The sequence below is a fragment of the Musca vetustissima genome, unplaced genomic scaffold (genome assembly GCF_032173495.1).
Source record: "Musca vetustissima isolate MV318-11 ecotype Yass unplaced genomic scaffold, APGP_CSIRO_Mvet_v1 utg5479, whole genome shotgun sequence".
NCBI classification, from domain to species: domain Eukaryota; kingdom Metazoa; phylum Arthropoda; class Insecta; order Diptera; family Muscidae; genus Musca; species Musca vetustissima.
The window spans coordinates 108,684-123,932 of NW_026880541.1; the positions used below are offsets into that span (position 1 = coordinate 108,684).

Sequence of the window (15,249 nt, forward strand, 5' to 3'; positions counted from 1 at the left end):
TACGTGGTATGGGGAAACATCTGGTAAACGCATCACCCGTAAATCCTGGCCTACATTGACACAATGGACTGTGGTTGCGTACACGACATTCAGCATTGAGACCACAAGTTCCAGGGCAGGGATCTTGACAACGCTGATTGATACAGGCCCTATCACTGGCACATTCCGAACTAAGGACACATTCTGGCCTACACGAAGGCGGTAAACCGATGTAGTTTTCTAGGCAAGAGCAAACCGCCTGGCCATTTAATTCCCTACATTGAGAGTTGGGGCCACAGGGCGATGGTGAACAAGGATTAGTGGGTTCTTCTTGACGTACGGCTAAACAAGAGAGGAAAGGGGGAATTTATTACAATCTGTATAACGTAGGCGGTCGTTGAAAAATCGGTCTTACGTATTTCCGGAGCTTTATGACAAAAACTGTACGGTGCACCAGTATAACCTGGCAGACAGGAACATGTTGGTATGTGATTTGTTACCGTGCATATGGCATTCGAACCACAGGTACCCGGGCATGGATCGGTACATTTATTTTGGGTACAGGCACGTGTTGTTGGGCAATCGGAGTTGCGTACACATTCGGGACGACATGCTTGATATGGATCACCGAAATATTCGGGTAAGCATTGACAGGAACCAATACCGTTTTGTTCACGGCAAACAGCATTCGAACCGCATGGATTGGGTTCACATGGTGTAATTTGTTCGTTGATAACTCGTTCTGGGTGTACGAAGTAATGCAGATGACGAAGACAGAGGTTTTAGGGGGGGAGAAAACAGAGAGAGAAAAAATGGATTTTATTAAAACAAAAATTCCATGAACTTGGCCCCAGAACTACACCTCAAAATACAAGGCCTGGTGTAGTTAGGGTTGTATTAGTATTACATACTCTGGTGTTGAGTTTTGCGTGGTGAGATTGTGGTGAGTACGTTTTTGCACGTAAGCTTTTAATTGCACTTATTTTGGTGTGAGAGAGGCGGTTATTTCAAAATTTCACTACTTTATTTGATATTGATATTAATGTTGTTGTTGTTGTTTTTGCACTACATTTCTCATGAGCAGATGTTGTTATGGTTTTACACAAATTTACCACAAGATGGCGCAGTAATTGTAATAATAATTATGGTGCACTAAAGTTTTTGTTGTTTTTTTCGGAGAGTGTACTCTCTTTAATTTCAAAATTATGGTTATGGATGGTTGTGTTTGTGAGCGTAAGGTGTGTGTGAGTGTGTTGGTAAGTGTTTCTTGGATTAAGTTAGGTGTTTTATTTTGATTTGATTAGGGCCGTGTTCAGTAACTGTGGACACTGGGTGTAGCATTAAAATATATGATTCAGTTTACGAGCGGTGTTCAGTATGTTGTTTCCGAAATAAAACGCTTGTATTATTTTCGATTAAATTAATTTAATTTTTTTCATTTATTAATATTAATTTGTTTTAGCTTATTTTATGAATGGTTACAATTTAGTTTTCGGTTTAATTGTGATTAATACTAAGATTAACAACTACAAAAATGATTAACGAAAGCAGAATTTCCAAAATAATAAAACGAACGACCAACGATGTGTATTTTTGTTTATCAGTAGAGAAGCAGCAAGACAAAAACTTCCAAAAATTCAATTTTTGGCTACAAAATGGGTACCAAAAAAAATTTCAACGACAGCAAAAAAGGGTTAAGGGGTTAGGCGCAAAAGTAACAAAAAATTTCAAAACAAGTTTAACGCCGGGACAAGTGGTTAACCATAATGAGGGAGGGTGTTTGTTTATTATTATTAAAGTTTGGGTGGGGTCAATTTCAATGTTTCAATCAAAAATAAAACCAAAGCAATTTCCTTATTTTTCAAAACCAAAGTTACAAAAATTTGCAGCATATCTTTGTTTTTTGTTTTGTATGATAAGTGGGTGGGTCGAACAATCAAAAATCAACTACTATGTGTTGTATATATGTATATAATTCAGTTAAGTTTGGAGTGGAGCATAAATATACGTTTATATTTCGTCGTCATAAAATAAGCAGCATTACAATGGTTATCGATGTATTTTGTTTTGTTTGTTCCAAAATTAATAAGGCAGTTTGATTTTTAGATATTAGGGCAAAGGCATAGTTTGGCAGGGCAGTTTTGCGTTATATAAATATTTTTTGGGTTTATTTTGTATATATAATATATTGTAATAAAAAAAGGCAAACTACTACTACATAGCATAAATAATTGCAATATGAATATATGTATAATAAGTAAATATATATATATATATATATATATATATATATATAAAAATTTTGACTTTATTCAGCTAATTAATTCAATTAGCTAATTATTTTCCTTTAGATGGGGGGAAAAAATAATAACCAACAAACAACTTCCAATAGACTTTGAAATTCAGACAACTCGTACAGAATTAAAGTCATTATTGAAATCTGCATTTCGCCGTCAAAAGATATTTGTTTTTAATAATAGTAATTAAAATTAAAAAAATATCATCCAATAACATTAAAGTCTTCCAATTAGAAACTCTCAATAATGTCCTAAAAGTTATCTTTTGATATTGTGAATGTTTTATAAAAAATCTTTAACTTCCATGTATCATAAGAATTTTTTTACCAGTAATGAAAAATGTTATTCTCTAATAGAGAATAAGTTCCTACTCCTAATTTGGCGCCCAAGACATATGAAGCGATCTTGCATGTTTTATAAAAAAGGCTTATAATTGCACGCTAAAATCTTTAACTTCCATGTATCATAAGAATTTTTTTACCAGTAATGAAAAATTTTATTCTCTAATAGAGGATAAGTTCCTACTCCTAATTTGGCAAGCAAGACATATCAAACGATCTTTGACATTTTCCTACGATTAAGGTGCATCTAATGAAGTACATTTCATAATTTCTTTATTTGAAATCATTTTGCTAGTAAAGGAGAGTTTAAGCCCTTGTTGATTTAGCAATTTTACAAATGCTTCCAATTTGGCGCCCAACCTCTAGCTTAAAAGGGGTATATTTGATCAATTATGAAAAATTCTAATTTGGCGCCCAATATAAGGAGTTTACATTCAAACACATTATTCTTGATGCAAGCCTGAGAAAAAACTTCATTTGGAATTATTTTCTAAAAGCTTGAAAATTTGGCTCAATATAATAATAGTAAAAAAATTAAATTTGGCAATTTCCAATTGTATATATATATATATATGGGCGCTATAACTCCTCAGGTGGGATAATTATAAATATACTCACAATTTAACTTTTATAACAAGCTCCACTAACATAATTTTTTTTATTTATTAAGAAAACCAAAAAATGTTAAATCGGGCGCCCTTAGTTGAGTTTTTCCGAAAATGACTACTTTGAAGGCTATTTCGTTCATCTACTTCTTTTTTGTTGTTAGTCGTTCATTATTGCTTCTGTTTGCCTAGTTAATTTTTCTCCAATGGTGCATATAGATTTTTAGTACCACCGAGATAGTATTACAACCCTCTCTCTATTATAACTTCTCTCTTTCAGGCTTTTGCCTTAGTATTCAGTTACAAATTGTCTTTTGGTTCCAGTCTTAGTAAAAACTTCATGGGAAATTTTAAATACAGGATCAAGAGTTGCTCAGAACATCCGATTCAAAGTCTAATAAATCCGATTGAAAGTCTAATAAATAATTCATCATTTAAAGGGGATATGCCTAGTACTCTCCTTTAAAAGATATGTTAATTGATTCGGCGCCCAACAGTTTGCAGTCTTTACTAAATAAGCTGTTTTACTACATACTCATTATTTGTGAAATTATTTGCGTCTAATTTTTATCATTTTGATTTCTACTGGGAAGAGTATAAGGTATTGGATTTATAAATAATATTTTTTTTAGTTTTAATAAATGTAATTTGTTGATAAAAATAAAATAAAATTAATTTATCGTTTCTTTTTGTATTTGCAATGCAGTTGTGTTTGTCGGGAATAAAGCCACAATTTTTATTGTGAATTAATTATGGGGGGTCATCTAAACAACGCTTTAACAAATTAGAACTATTTGGCGCGGTTTTAAAAAATAAAATTTGACGATATCACGTATTTTTATTTAATTTCGTTTTTTTTTTCATAAAAGTGAACATGAAGTGAACACAAGGTGAACACAGATTAAAAAAAATAATTTGCAAGTGTATAACTGTGCTCAGTGGCAACACATAGAAAAATTAAACAAAACATTTATTGTGAAAAAAAAAAACATTGTGAAATGAAAGTTCGACTTTTGTTGTTGTGATTTTTGCAAAACATATAAAAACATTTTATATCGATTTGGGAAAATCGATAATGTTTTATTTTTATTTTTTAAATTCTTTTTGAAATTGTGTAAAATGAAAACTTAGTTCTAATTTGTGCGCTGTGTGGTGGTGACAAAGAATAAAACTGGTAATAAATGGAATGGGTGTATTTTTAATCAAAATGTAGTATTTAAATAAATAAACAAATATTCGAGAAATTCAAGCAGCTATGGATCTTCGAAGTATATATCTACTATATATTCAATTAAAATAGAAAATAAATAATAATTTGGGATGTGTCGGAACAATCTTAAAAAATCAGACATTCCTATAACTTTATACGGAAAACTAAATATGAGCCACTGAAGTATTTAGCTGGTGCCCAATATAATCTACGTTTATGGTTAAGACTGAGCTTGTAATGCTAGAATTGTTATTCAAAAGGTTTATTGACTAAATAAAAATACAAATAGCGACCAAAATTACTATCAAATGGCGCCCAACATTTCAAAGTGTGATCAGTAAATTCATAAAATACGATAATAGGATACTCAGAGCTGAGTAAAAATTTAAGAAATATTTCAAAAATTTGATTTTAATAGATTTCTATGCTATCTAATATGCGAATGGCGCCCAACGGAAATGGTTTTCTGGTTCAGTTGCATTCAAGAATTAATAAATATTGTTAAACTATATTTGGAATATAATTGTTTTTGATTTGTAGCATATACTATATCTTCATGATCCATATATGTTGCTTATTGAGTTTTTCACGTTTTTTAACACACACACATTCATAAGATTTACAGTTTTATTCTTTGTTTTAGGCATAACCAATATCTTTTTTATATAGCTATATATTTGTTTTAAAAGCGGATTATCGATTCCATATTTGTTTGTTTTTAATTTTTAATAAAGCTCCATGGTTTTTGGTTTTTAGTTAAGGCATCATTATTAATTTGCTCCCAGCAAATAGGTTTTGTTCGGATTTTGTGTCTTTGTTTTGCTTTCAACAGTTCCAAAAATTTATCACCATTATTATTGTTGTTGTTTATTTCCTTTCACTTTATTATATCCACCACCATTAAAGTCATTTCAACTTCCCTTTGGTTATGCCTAATCTCTAACAATTGGGACAAATTCGAAAACAAATTCCTACCTGGTATTGGTTGACAGCTTGAAAATGGATCTCCGGTAAAACCAGCTTCACAGCTACAAATTGGCATATGATTGGCAACAGTACAGCGAGCATTGAAACCGCATGATCCAATGCAAGGATCTTCACATTTCTGGCGTATACAGGCCTTTGTTGATGGACATTCTGGATTGATGGTACATTCAGGACGGCAATTTGGTGGTGTACCCAAGAAGGTGGCAGCACATGAACATGCTGGACTATCACCGACCACCTTACATTCTGAGTTTGGTCCGCATGGTGATGGTACACATGGATTTTGAGGTTGTGGTGGTGCTATTACCTTTGGTTCTTCATAGCATCGGGTGAAGGGATCACCAGTGTAACCATTGTTGCAAGTACAAATTGGATTGTGATTGATAACTTGACATTTGGCAAATTGTCCGCATGCTCCGGGGCAGGGATCGACACATTTGCGATTAATACATGCCGTTTGTAGCGAACATTCCGAACTGACAATACATTCAGGTTTACAGGCTGGTGGTGAACCCAACATACCCTGTTGGCAAGCACACTTGGGTCCTTGGGCTGAGACTTGGCATACACTGTTTGGTCCACATGGATTGGGACGGCAGAAGTCGACTGGTTCCTCATGGCGTACAACTTGACGGCAATTGATGAATGGATCTCCAGTGAAGCCTTTAGGACACGAGCACACTGGTATGTGGTTGTTGACATCACATTGGGCATTTTGTCCACATGTTCCAGGGCAGGGATCAACACATTTCTTATTTAAGCAAGCCTTGTTGGGTGAGCAATCTGTACTCAAGGTACACTCTGGACGGCATCCGACATAGGGATCACCTTGATAATCTCTCAAGCATACACAAACGCCTCCAGGACGGCATTCAGCATTGGCTCCACATGGTTGCAGGCTGCATGGATCACTTTCCACCGGCGTCTGAGTCTTCTCTTCAATAATCTCAATACACTGAGAGAATGGATCACCAGTGAAACCGTTGCGACAAGTGCAAATAGCCAAATGATTTTGTATGCGACATTCCGAATTGATGCCACAGGTGCCATCACATGGGTTGCGACACTTCTCGGCAATACAAGCCAAATCCGAAGGACAATCGGTGTTGACAACACATTCTGGACGGCAATTGGGTGGTGCTCCCACATAGTTGGGCAAGCAAGAGCATGACGGTTGATCACCACTAACACGACACTCCGAGTACAGACCACATGGTGATGGTATGCATGGATTCTTGGGTTTCGTTGGCACATCCTTAGGTAGTTCTGGAGCCGGGTAACATCTGGTAAATGGATCACCAGTCATGTCCAAGGCGCAACTGCAAATTGGGTTGTGGTTAATCACTTCACACTTGGCATCAATGCCACAAGTGCCAGCACAAGGATTGGCACACTTGAATTTGTGGCAAGCCTTGTTCTGGGGACATTCTGCATTAACAGTACATTCTGGTTTGCAGTTTGGTGGTGCTCCCACAAAGTTATCCAGGCACGAGCATACAGGTAAGCCATTGGAAACACGACATTTGCTGTTTGGTCCACATGGTGATGGTTGGCAAGGATTGCCAGGTGCTGGTGGTGGCAATTTTGGTTCTGGTCGGCAATTTGAGAATGGATCTCCGGTATAGCCTTCATTGCAAACACAGTTGGGTACATGGTTAACAGCATAGCACTGGGCATTGGAGCCGCATATTCCTGGGCATGGATCTTTACATTTGTTGCGTATGCAAGCCATATCGGTGGGACAATCCGAGCTAAGAACACATTCAGGTCTGCAACCTTGGTAGGGATTGCCTTGATAGTCATCAACACACTTGCAGGAGGCGGCACCATTACGTTCAATACATTCAGCGTTGGGACCACATGGTGATGGTTCGCAAGGTCTGATGGGTTCTTCTCTCTGTTGTATACATTGAACGAAAGCATTGCCAGCAAATCCGGTAGGACAAGAGCAAGACACCGTGTGACTGATGACACGACATTCGGCATTGGTACCACATGAGCCAGGGCATGGATCGCGACATTTGTTGTTGATACAAGCCTGGGTGGAGGGACAGTCGGGATTGATAATACATTCAGGTCGGCAATTTGGTGGTGAACCAAAGAAGTCTGGTAGACATTGACACGAAGGACCATTGGGTCCAGATTTGCATACAGAGTTGGGGCCACAAGGTGATGGGTCGCAGGGATCTCTTTCCACGACAGGATCCTTGGGTGTTGGCGGTGGTGGTGGAATATCCAAACATCTCTTGAATGGATCTCCAGTCTTGCCCGGAGGACAACCACAAATTGGACTGTGATTGATAACCTCACAACGAGCATCAATACCACAAGCTCCGGCACATGGATCCACACATTTCTTGTTGACACAAGCCTGCAAAGCCGAACATTCACTGGACACAACACACTCGGGACGACATTGTGGTGGGGCACCAATGAAACCATCCATACATGAGCATACGGCGTGATCGTTGACATTGCGGCACTGACTATTGGGTCCACATGGTGATGGTGAGCAAGGTTCTGCTGGTCTCTCGGGTTCATCTTGTTTCAAACGGCAGTTGGTGAATGGATCACCTTCATATCCTCGTTGACATGAGCAAACTGGAATGTGATTCAGTACCTCACACAAAGCATTAATGCCACAAGTTCCGGGGCAAGGATCCACACACTTGTTGCGCATGCAGGCCTTATCACGAGGGCAATCAGCCGAGAGAGTACATTCGGGACGACAGCCATCGTAAGGATTACCTTGGTAATTATCTTGGCATCTACATTCTCCGTTAAAGCAATCAGCATTGGGCCCACATGGATTGGGGTCACAAGGATCGTTAGGTGTCTTAGGAGCCTCTGTGACTGGTTCAGGACTGCAGCGTACAAATGGATCTCCTGTGTAGCCATCTAAGCAATTGCAAATAGGAACATGATTTAGGACATGGCATTTGGCTTCGAAACCGCAAGAACCAGGACAAGGATCACGGCATTTCTGATTGATGCAAGCCTCGCTGGGACCACATTCGGAGTTGAGAACACATTCAGGACGGCAGTTTGGTGGGGCGCCAGTAAAGTCTGGCAAGCAAGAGCAGGCTGGGCTGCCACCAATAATCTGGCATTTGGAGTTGGGTCCACATGGTGAGGGCACGCAGGATGGTGGTTTTTCGGTGGGTTCGCTTTCAATAACGATGGCTAGAGAGGGGAGAAAGAGACAAATTATTATAAATTTTAACTATAATAGTTTAGTAGAAACTTACGTATCTTGGAACATTTGACAAATGGATCGCCCGTCATGCCTCTGGGACATGTACAAATAGGACTGTGATTCTTTACTTGACAAATAGCCATTTGTCCGCAAGTATGTTGACATGGGTCCACACATTTGTTATTGACACAAGCCCTATCGGCGGAACATTCCGAACTGACCACACATTCTGGACGACAGTTGGGTGGTTGATTCACAAATCCGGATTGACATGAGCACACAGCCTGATCATTGATATTGCGGCAAATACTGTTGGGACCACATGGTGATGGTACACAAGGATTGACAATTGGTCTCGGCGTGATAGGTACTGGTTTACATTGGAAGAATGGATCGCCAGAATATCCTTGAGGACATGTACATGTTGGTACATGATTATCTACCGAGCAGATGGCATATTCTCCACAAATGTTAATGCATGGGTCGACACACTTGAAGCGGACACAAGCCTGGGCTGGCGAACACTCATCATTGGATTCACATTCACGGCGACAACCGACTTGAGCATCGTAGGGATTACCTTCATAACCCTCATGACAATAGCAAGCACCGGCTCCATTACGTTCACGACATTCGGCATGTGGACCACATGGTGAGGGTTCACAGGGTGAGGTAGGTGGTTGTTTGGGTAATACTGGTGGAATAAGTTGACATCCCGATATTGGATCACCTTCATAACCGTCGGCACATGAACAAATGGCATTATGTTGGACCACTTTGCAGAGAGCGTTAGAGCCGCAGGATCCTGGGCAAGGATCAATGCAACGTTCATTTTGACAGGCCAAATTGCTTTGACACTCATCGTGATTGGTACACTCTGGACGGCAATTTGGAGGTCTTCCAATGTAGTTGGTCTGGCACGAGCAGGCGGCTTGACCACCGATTTCACGGCACAATGAATTGGGTCCACATGGCGAGGGTACACAAGGATTTTGAGGATCACGAACAGTTGGAATATCTTCGACACATTCAACAAATGGATCACCAGTCATATCGGCAGGGCAGGTACAGATTGGATTGTGATTAACCACTTGGCATCTAGCCTGAGAGCCACAAGCTCCAGCACATGGATCACCACATTTCTGTTGGATGCAGGCACGATTTTGTGGACACTCTGAACTGACAACGCACTCGGGACGGCATGATGGTGGAGCACCAATGTAGTTATCCAAACAAGAGCATACTGCATGACCATTTGATTCACGACATTGACTATAGGGTCCGCAAGGTGATGGATAACATGGATTCAATGGTGCCATAGTTGTGACTTCAATGACCGAACAGGCACGATGAGCATCGCCGGTATATCCTTCAAAGCACTGACAGTTGGGTGCATGATTGATAACCCGACATTCGGCATTAATGCCACACACACCAGGGCAAGGATCTTGACATTTGTTGTTGAAGCAAGCCTTGGAGCGATCACAATCGGAGTTTTGTACACATTCAGGTCTACAGCCAGTGTAAGGATCACCAAAGTATTCGGGTAGACAGGCACAGGAGCCTACACCATTACGTTCACGGCAAATGGCATTGGCACCGCAAGGTGAGGGATTGCAAGGATCACGTGGTCGTTCAGTGGTGTCGGCTGTAAAAGTAATTGAGTGTAAAAATGGGATTAGTAAAATGGGATATTGAGTGTGTTCGTCGAGGATTTCAAAGGGAAGGAAAGGATCCCTTATTTTTTGTGGAAAGAATACTGACGAATCCTTCCGTTCCCCTTTTCCCCGTTTTGAGTGTATCGGTAGAGAGTAATTTGGATAGTAAGAAAAAAGATATATACTTATTTGTACAGCGCTACAGCCAGAGAACGGATCCCCGGTGTAGCCAGGTTCACATTGACATGCAGGACTGTGTTTTATAACTGTACACTGTGTATGTATGCCACAAGCACCCGCACACGGATTCGAACATTTCTGATTCATGCAGGCCATATTGGCGGGACAGTCCGAACTACTCATGCATTCGGGACGACAATTAGGTGGCCGTCCCAGATAGTCGGGTAAACAGGAGCATGCAGGCGAACCACCACCAACATCGATACATTTCGAGTTGGGTCCACATGGTGAGGGTACACATGGATTGCCCGTCTTTTCAACTGGACGAACATCCACTATGGGTGGCGGTGTACAGGGTGGTTTGATTGATTGGTTGGTAGGTTGTTAGGTGTGGTAGAGTAGTACAGTTTTTTTTTACAGATTTTGTTGGAGATGATAGTGTTGTAGGTGGTGTAGAGTAGAGTTGGATAGTAGTTGTATAGAACCATAGGATATAACATTCACAACACGACATAGAACATTCAGTATTACAATAATAACAAACAAAAAAGAGAGAGAAGGGAGAATAAAACATACATTAATATATATACATCATGCAAAGATAGATAATGGTATAGGTAGAGAGAAAGGGAGAGAGGTAAGGAACTCCAAAATACGATTCCTTAAAGAGAATACCAAATTGGAGCTGGACTAGCTTCTCCATAAGGTAATCTCTTCTGGGAGAATGAAACAAATCCTAAAAAATGGAGAATCTATGGAACATTTGTCTCTGTGGTTCTTTTGGAGTTCCCTTTCTCTCTCCCGCCCTCGAGAGAGAGTGAAAGAGAAACATGCTTACATTTAATTCTAGTACATCTATTGAAAGGATCTCCCGTATAACCAGGAGGACAGGAACATGCTGCATAGTGATTTACAACTTGACAACGTGCTTCGGGTCCACATGTGCCAGGGCAAGGATCAATACATTTCTGATTTTGACAAGCCATATTTTGGGCACAATCCGAGCTAACAATACATTCCGGACGACAATTGGGCGGTGAACCAATATAGCTGGTTTGGCATGAGCAAACGGCATGTCCATTAACTTCACGACATTGGCTATAGGGGCCACAGGGTGAGGGTTGACAAGGATTTTCATCGCGGGCAACTATTTGAGGAGGGAAAATACGAGTGGAAACATTAAAAGTATGCTCGCAGAGAATCGGTTTTTGGGGAAACCTACTTGGAGTTGGTTCAGGTTCTGGTATCAGACGACATGAACTCAAAGGATTTCCGGTAAAACCTGGTAGGCAGTGACATGTTGGCACATGATTGCCAACACGACATTCGGCATTCATGCCACATACACCCGGACAGGGATCGGTACATTTTTGATTGACACAAGACTTGTCACGAGGACAATCGGAATTGACCACACACTCAGGTCGGCAACCACTGTATGGATCACCAAAGTAACCCTCAACACAGGTACAAGAACCGGCACCATTGCGTTCCTTGCACTCGGCGTTGGGACCACATGGTGAGGGATTGCAGGGTGTTAGATGTTCTTCGGGTAGTGCTGAGGAAAAGAGAAACCTAAGTTTAGTATTTTTGCCCTAACATTTTGAGAGGAATATTGAGACCCTTACGTGTTGGATTACAACCGGCAAATGGATCTCCAGAATAACCCTGCTCACAGCTACACACAGGCGAGTGATTGACAACATTACAGAAAGCATTGAAGCCACACGATCCCGGACAAGGATCTTTACATTTCTCATTGATACAAGCCAAGTTGGCAGGACATTCGGAATTAATGCTACACTCGGGACGACAATTGGGTGCACGACCGACAAAATCGGGTAGGCAAGAGCACACTGGTGTCTCACCCACAACGCGACATTGAGAGTTGGGGCCACATGGGCTGGGTATACAAGGATTCGTTGGCTTGTCATCGTCCACCTTACGTTCTTCAATCTTGATGCAACGGATGAACGGATCACCCGTATAGCCGAGGGGACAAGAACATATGGGGTTGTGATTGGTAACCTTACATACAGCCTCATTGCCGCAAGTACCTGGGCATGGATCTACACAACGCAAATTCAAACAAGCCCTATCCTGAGCACACTCGGAACTAACCGAACACTCAGGACGACAGGCTGGTGGAGTACCCATATAATTGGTTAAGCATGAGCAGACCGCATGACCATTAACTTCACGACATTGGCTGTAGGGGCCACAGGGTGAAGGACGGCATGGTTTGACGGTGTCTAATTCTATAAAAAACGTAGGGAAAACAAATTGAAAATTTCTGAGGCCTAAAAAACCTAAATTTTTGACGGGGCTATTACGTTTAATTTCCTTGCGACAATATTCCGAAGGATTGCCAGTGTATCCGGAAGGACAGCTGCAACTTGGTGCGTGATTGATGACATGACATTGGGCATCAACACCACATACTCCAGGGCAGGGATCGCGGCATTTGTTGTTGATACAGGCCCGATTCTTGGAACAATCCGTGTTGAGTACACACTCGGGACGACATTCGGTGTAAGGATCTCCATGGTATTCTGGCAAACAAGTACAGGAGCCGACACCATTACGTTCCTTGCAAACGGCATTGGCACCACAGGGGCTGGGATTGCATGGTTCGGCTTTCTCCGTCGGTACAACAACTAGACGCGGAAAATTAAATTGCAATTTTTAAAATATTTCAAACGAAGCGAAGCGGTTTTTCCTAGCGGAACTTATATATAAAAAGCTATAGCTTTCTTAAAAACTAAATCTTACTTTGCGGACTACATTCTGAAAATGGATCACCCGTATAACCTGGTAAGCAACGACATATTGGTCTATGATTATTTACAATACATGTGGTGAAGGAACCGCATGAACCCTGACATGGATCTTGACAACGCTGATTGATGCAAGCCATGTTGCCGCGACATTCTGAATTCGAAGTACATTCGGGACGGCAATTTGGCGCCCGACCAATATAATTCGGCAGGCAAGAGCAAACTGCCTGTTCGTTGTTCGGTGAAACGCGACACTGTGAATTTGGACCACACGGTGAGGGTACACACGGATTCACAGGATCTCTTACAACAGGGCGTTCTATTTGTTTGTGGTGTTTTGTTGTTTTTTTGTAGATATGATAAATGAGAGCAATAAAGCATGCAGGAGAGGTAGGAGAGAGTATATAACATTTACATAAACATAAAAAGGAAGAGAAAGAGAAAAAACAAAATTGTATATTTGTACATGTATGAGAGAGAGGAGTATAAATGATGAGAGTATGGTATGGATGATATGGATGAGAACATGAGATCGACGAGAGCATTCGCCATTTCTTACTTTCTTCATATATACAGCGTATAAATGGATCTCCCGTATAGCCAGACATGCATGAACATATGGGATTATGATTGACAACACGACACTGGGCATTTATGCCACACGTTCCCGGACAAGGATCTTTGCATTTTTCATTGATACACGACTTGTCTTGAGCACAATCGGAGCTGGTCATACATTCGGGTCGACAATTTGGTGGTGCACCAATATAATTGGCTAGGCATGAACACACGGCGTGGCCATTTTGCACGCGGCAATTGCTATAGAGACCACATGGTGAGGGTACACAGGGATTGCTGGGTACGGTAATATCATCTAAATAGAGGAAAATGTTGGGTAACATATAAACCACAATGGGGATTTAAAACCAAGTATTATTTCTGGGGTTAGGTTGGGATATTAAATCCAAATTAGGTACGAAAATACCTAAACGAAGGAGTTCGAGGTGTTAAGGGTGAGTATAAAACCAATTTGTTTTCTGGAGGTAATTGGGGAGAATTAAATTTGTGAGTTCAGGGGATTCTGTTGGTTAGAGGTTAGATCTTTTTTTCTTGTGAGTGCAACTCAAACTCCTTCTGGGTGTTGTTAATTGGTTTTTTTGTGTGAGTGGTGTAAGTGTTCTTTGTTCTTTGGCTTACATTTAGGTGTCTCTGGTATGGGATGACAACCCACATTGGGATTTCCCGTAAAGCCCAACAGACATTCACAATTTGCCTGATGATTTAAAGCATAACATTCGGCATTATGACCACACACACCCGGACAGGGATCCACACATTTATTATTGACACAGGCCTGTGATTTCGAACAATCGCTGTTCAAAACACATTCCGGTCGACATTCAACATATGGATCACCAAAATATTCGGGTATGCATTTACATGCTGCCGCACGATTGCGTTCCTCACACAAAGCATTCAAACCGCAGGGGCTAGGATTGCAGGGTTGGGCAGGTTCATCGGGTACTACAGCAAACATAAAACAATAAAAAGCATTATTTCGGCCCTGATAATAGTCTCCCTAACAAGAAAAACGAACTGAAACACCTACTTTGTATTAACAGATAACAACCCGAAAATGGATCTCCAGTAAAGCCATCCTGACACATACACACCGGTACATGATTGCTAACATGACACAAGGCATTATTGCCGCATGAACCAATGCAGGGGTCAACACAACGATTGTTGACGCAAGCCCTTTGGGAAGGACACTCGGAGTTGATGGAACATTCAGGACGACAATTGGGTGGTCGTCCAACATAATCACGTAGACAAGAACAAACGGCACCATTACTAGAGACGCGGCACTGTGAATTGGCACCACACGGTGAGGGTACACAGGGATTTTGTGGTACAATGGGATCTCGGGGTGTTTCGGGTTCTTTTGACAATAAAAATAAGGTTTAATTAGAATTGATTTCATGGGGAAAAATTGCGAAGTCCCTCGGTGGTTTTGTA

The 15,249-nt window shown here is 40.7% G+C and overlaps 1 protein-coding gene across 1 annotated transcript in view; it reads right to left on the minus strand.

The window, feature by feature from the left end:
* The window catches only part of LOC133326219 (uncharacterized), a 181,185-nt gene that overhangs the window by 32,226 nt on the left and 133,710 nt on the right, over window positions 1-15,249 (minus strand). The window contains 13 exon segments of the mRNA XM_061534900.1: window positions 4-321; window positions 395-721; window positions 5,408-8,602; window positions 8,668-10,263; window positions 10,459-10,788; window positions 11,292-11,600; window positions 11,676-12,011; window positions 12,082-12,711; window positions 12,787-13,110; window positions 13,226-13,549; window positions 13,790-14,104; window positions 14,428-14,754; window positions 14,840-15,172. Of these exon segments, the coding sequence (XP_061390884.1) occupies window positions 4-321; window positions 395-721; window positions 5,408-8,602; window positions 8,668-10,263; window positions 10,459-10,788; window positions 11,292-11,600; window positions 11,676-12,011; window positions 12,082-12,711; window positions 12,787-13,110; window positions 13,226-13,549; window positions 13,790-14,104; window positions 14,428-14,754; window positions 14,840-15,172 (8,664 nt within the window).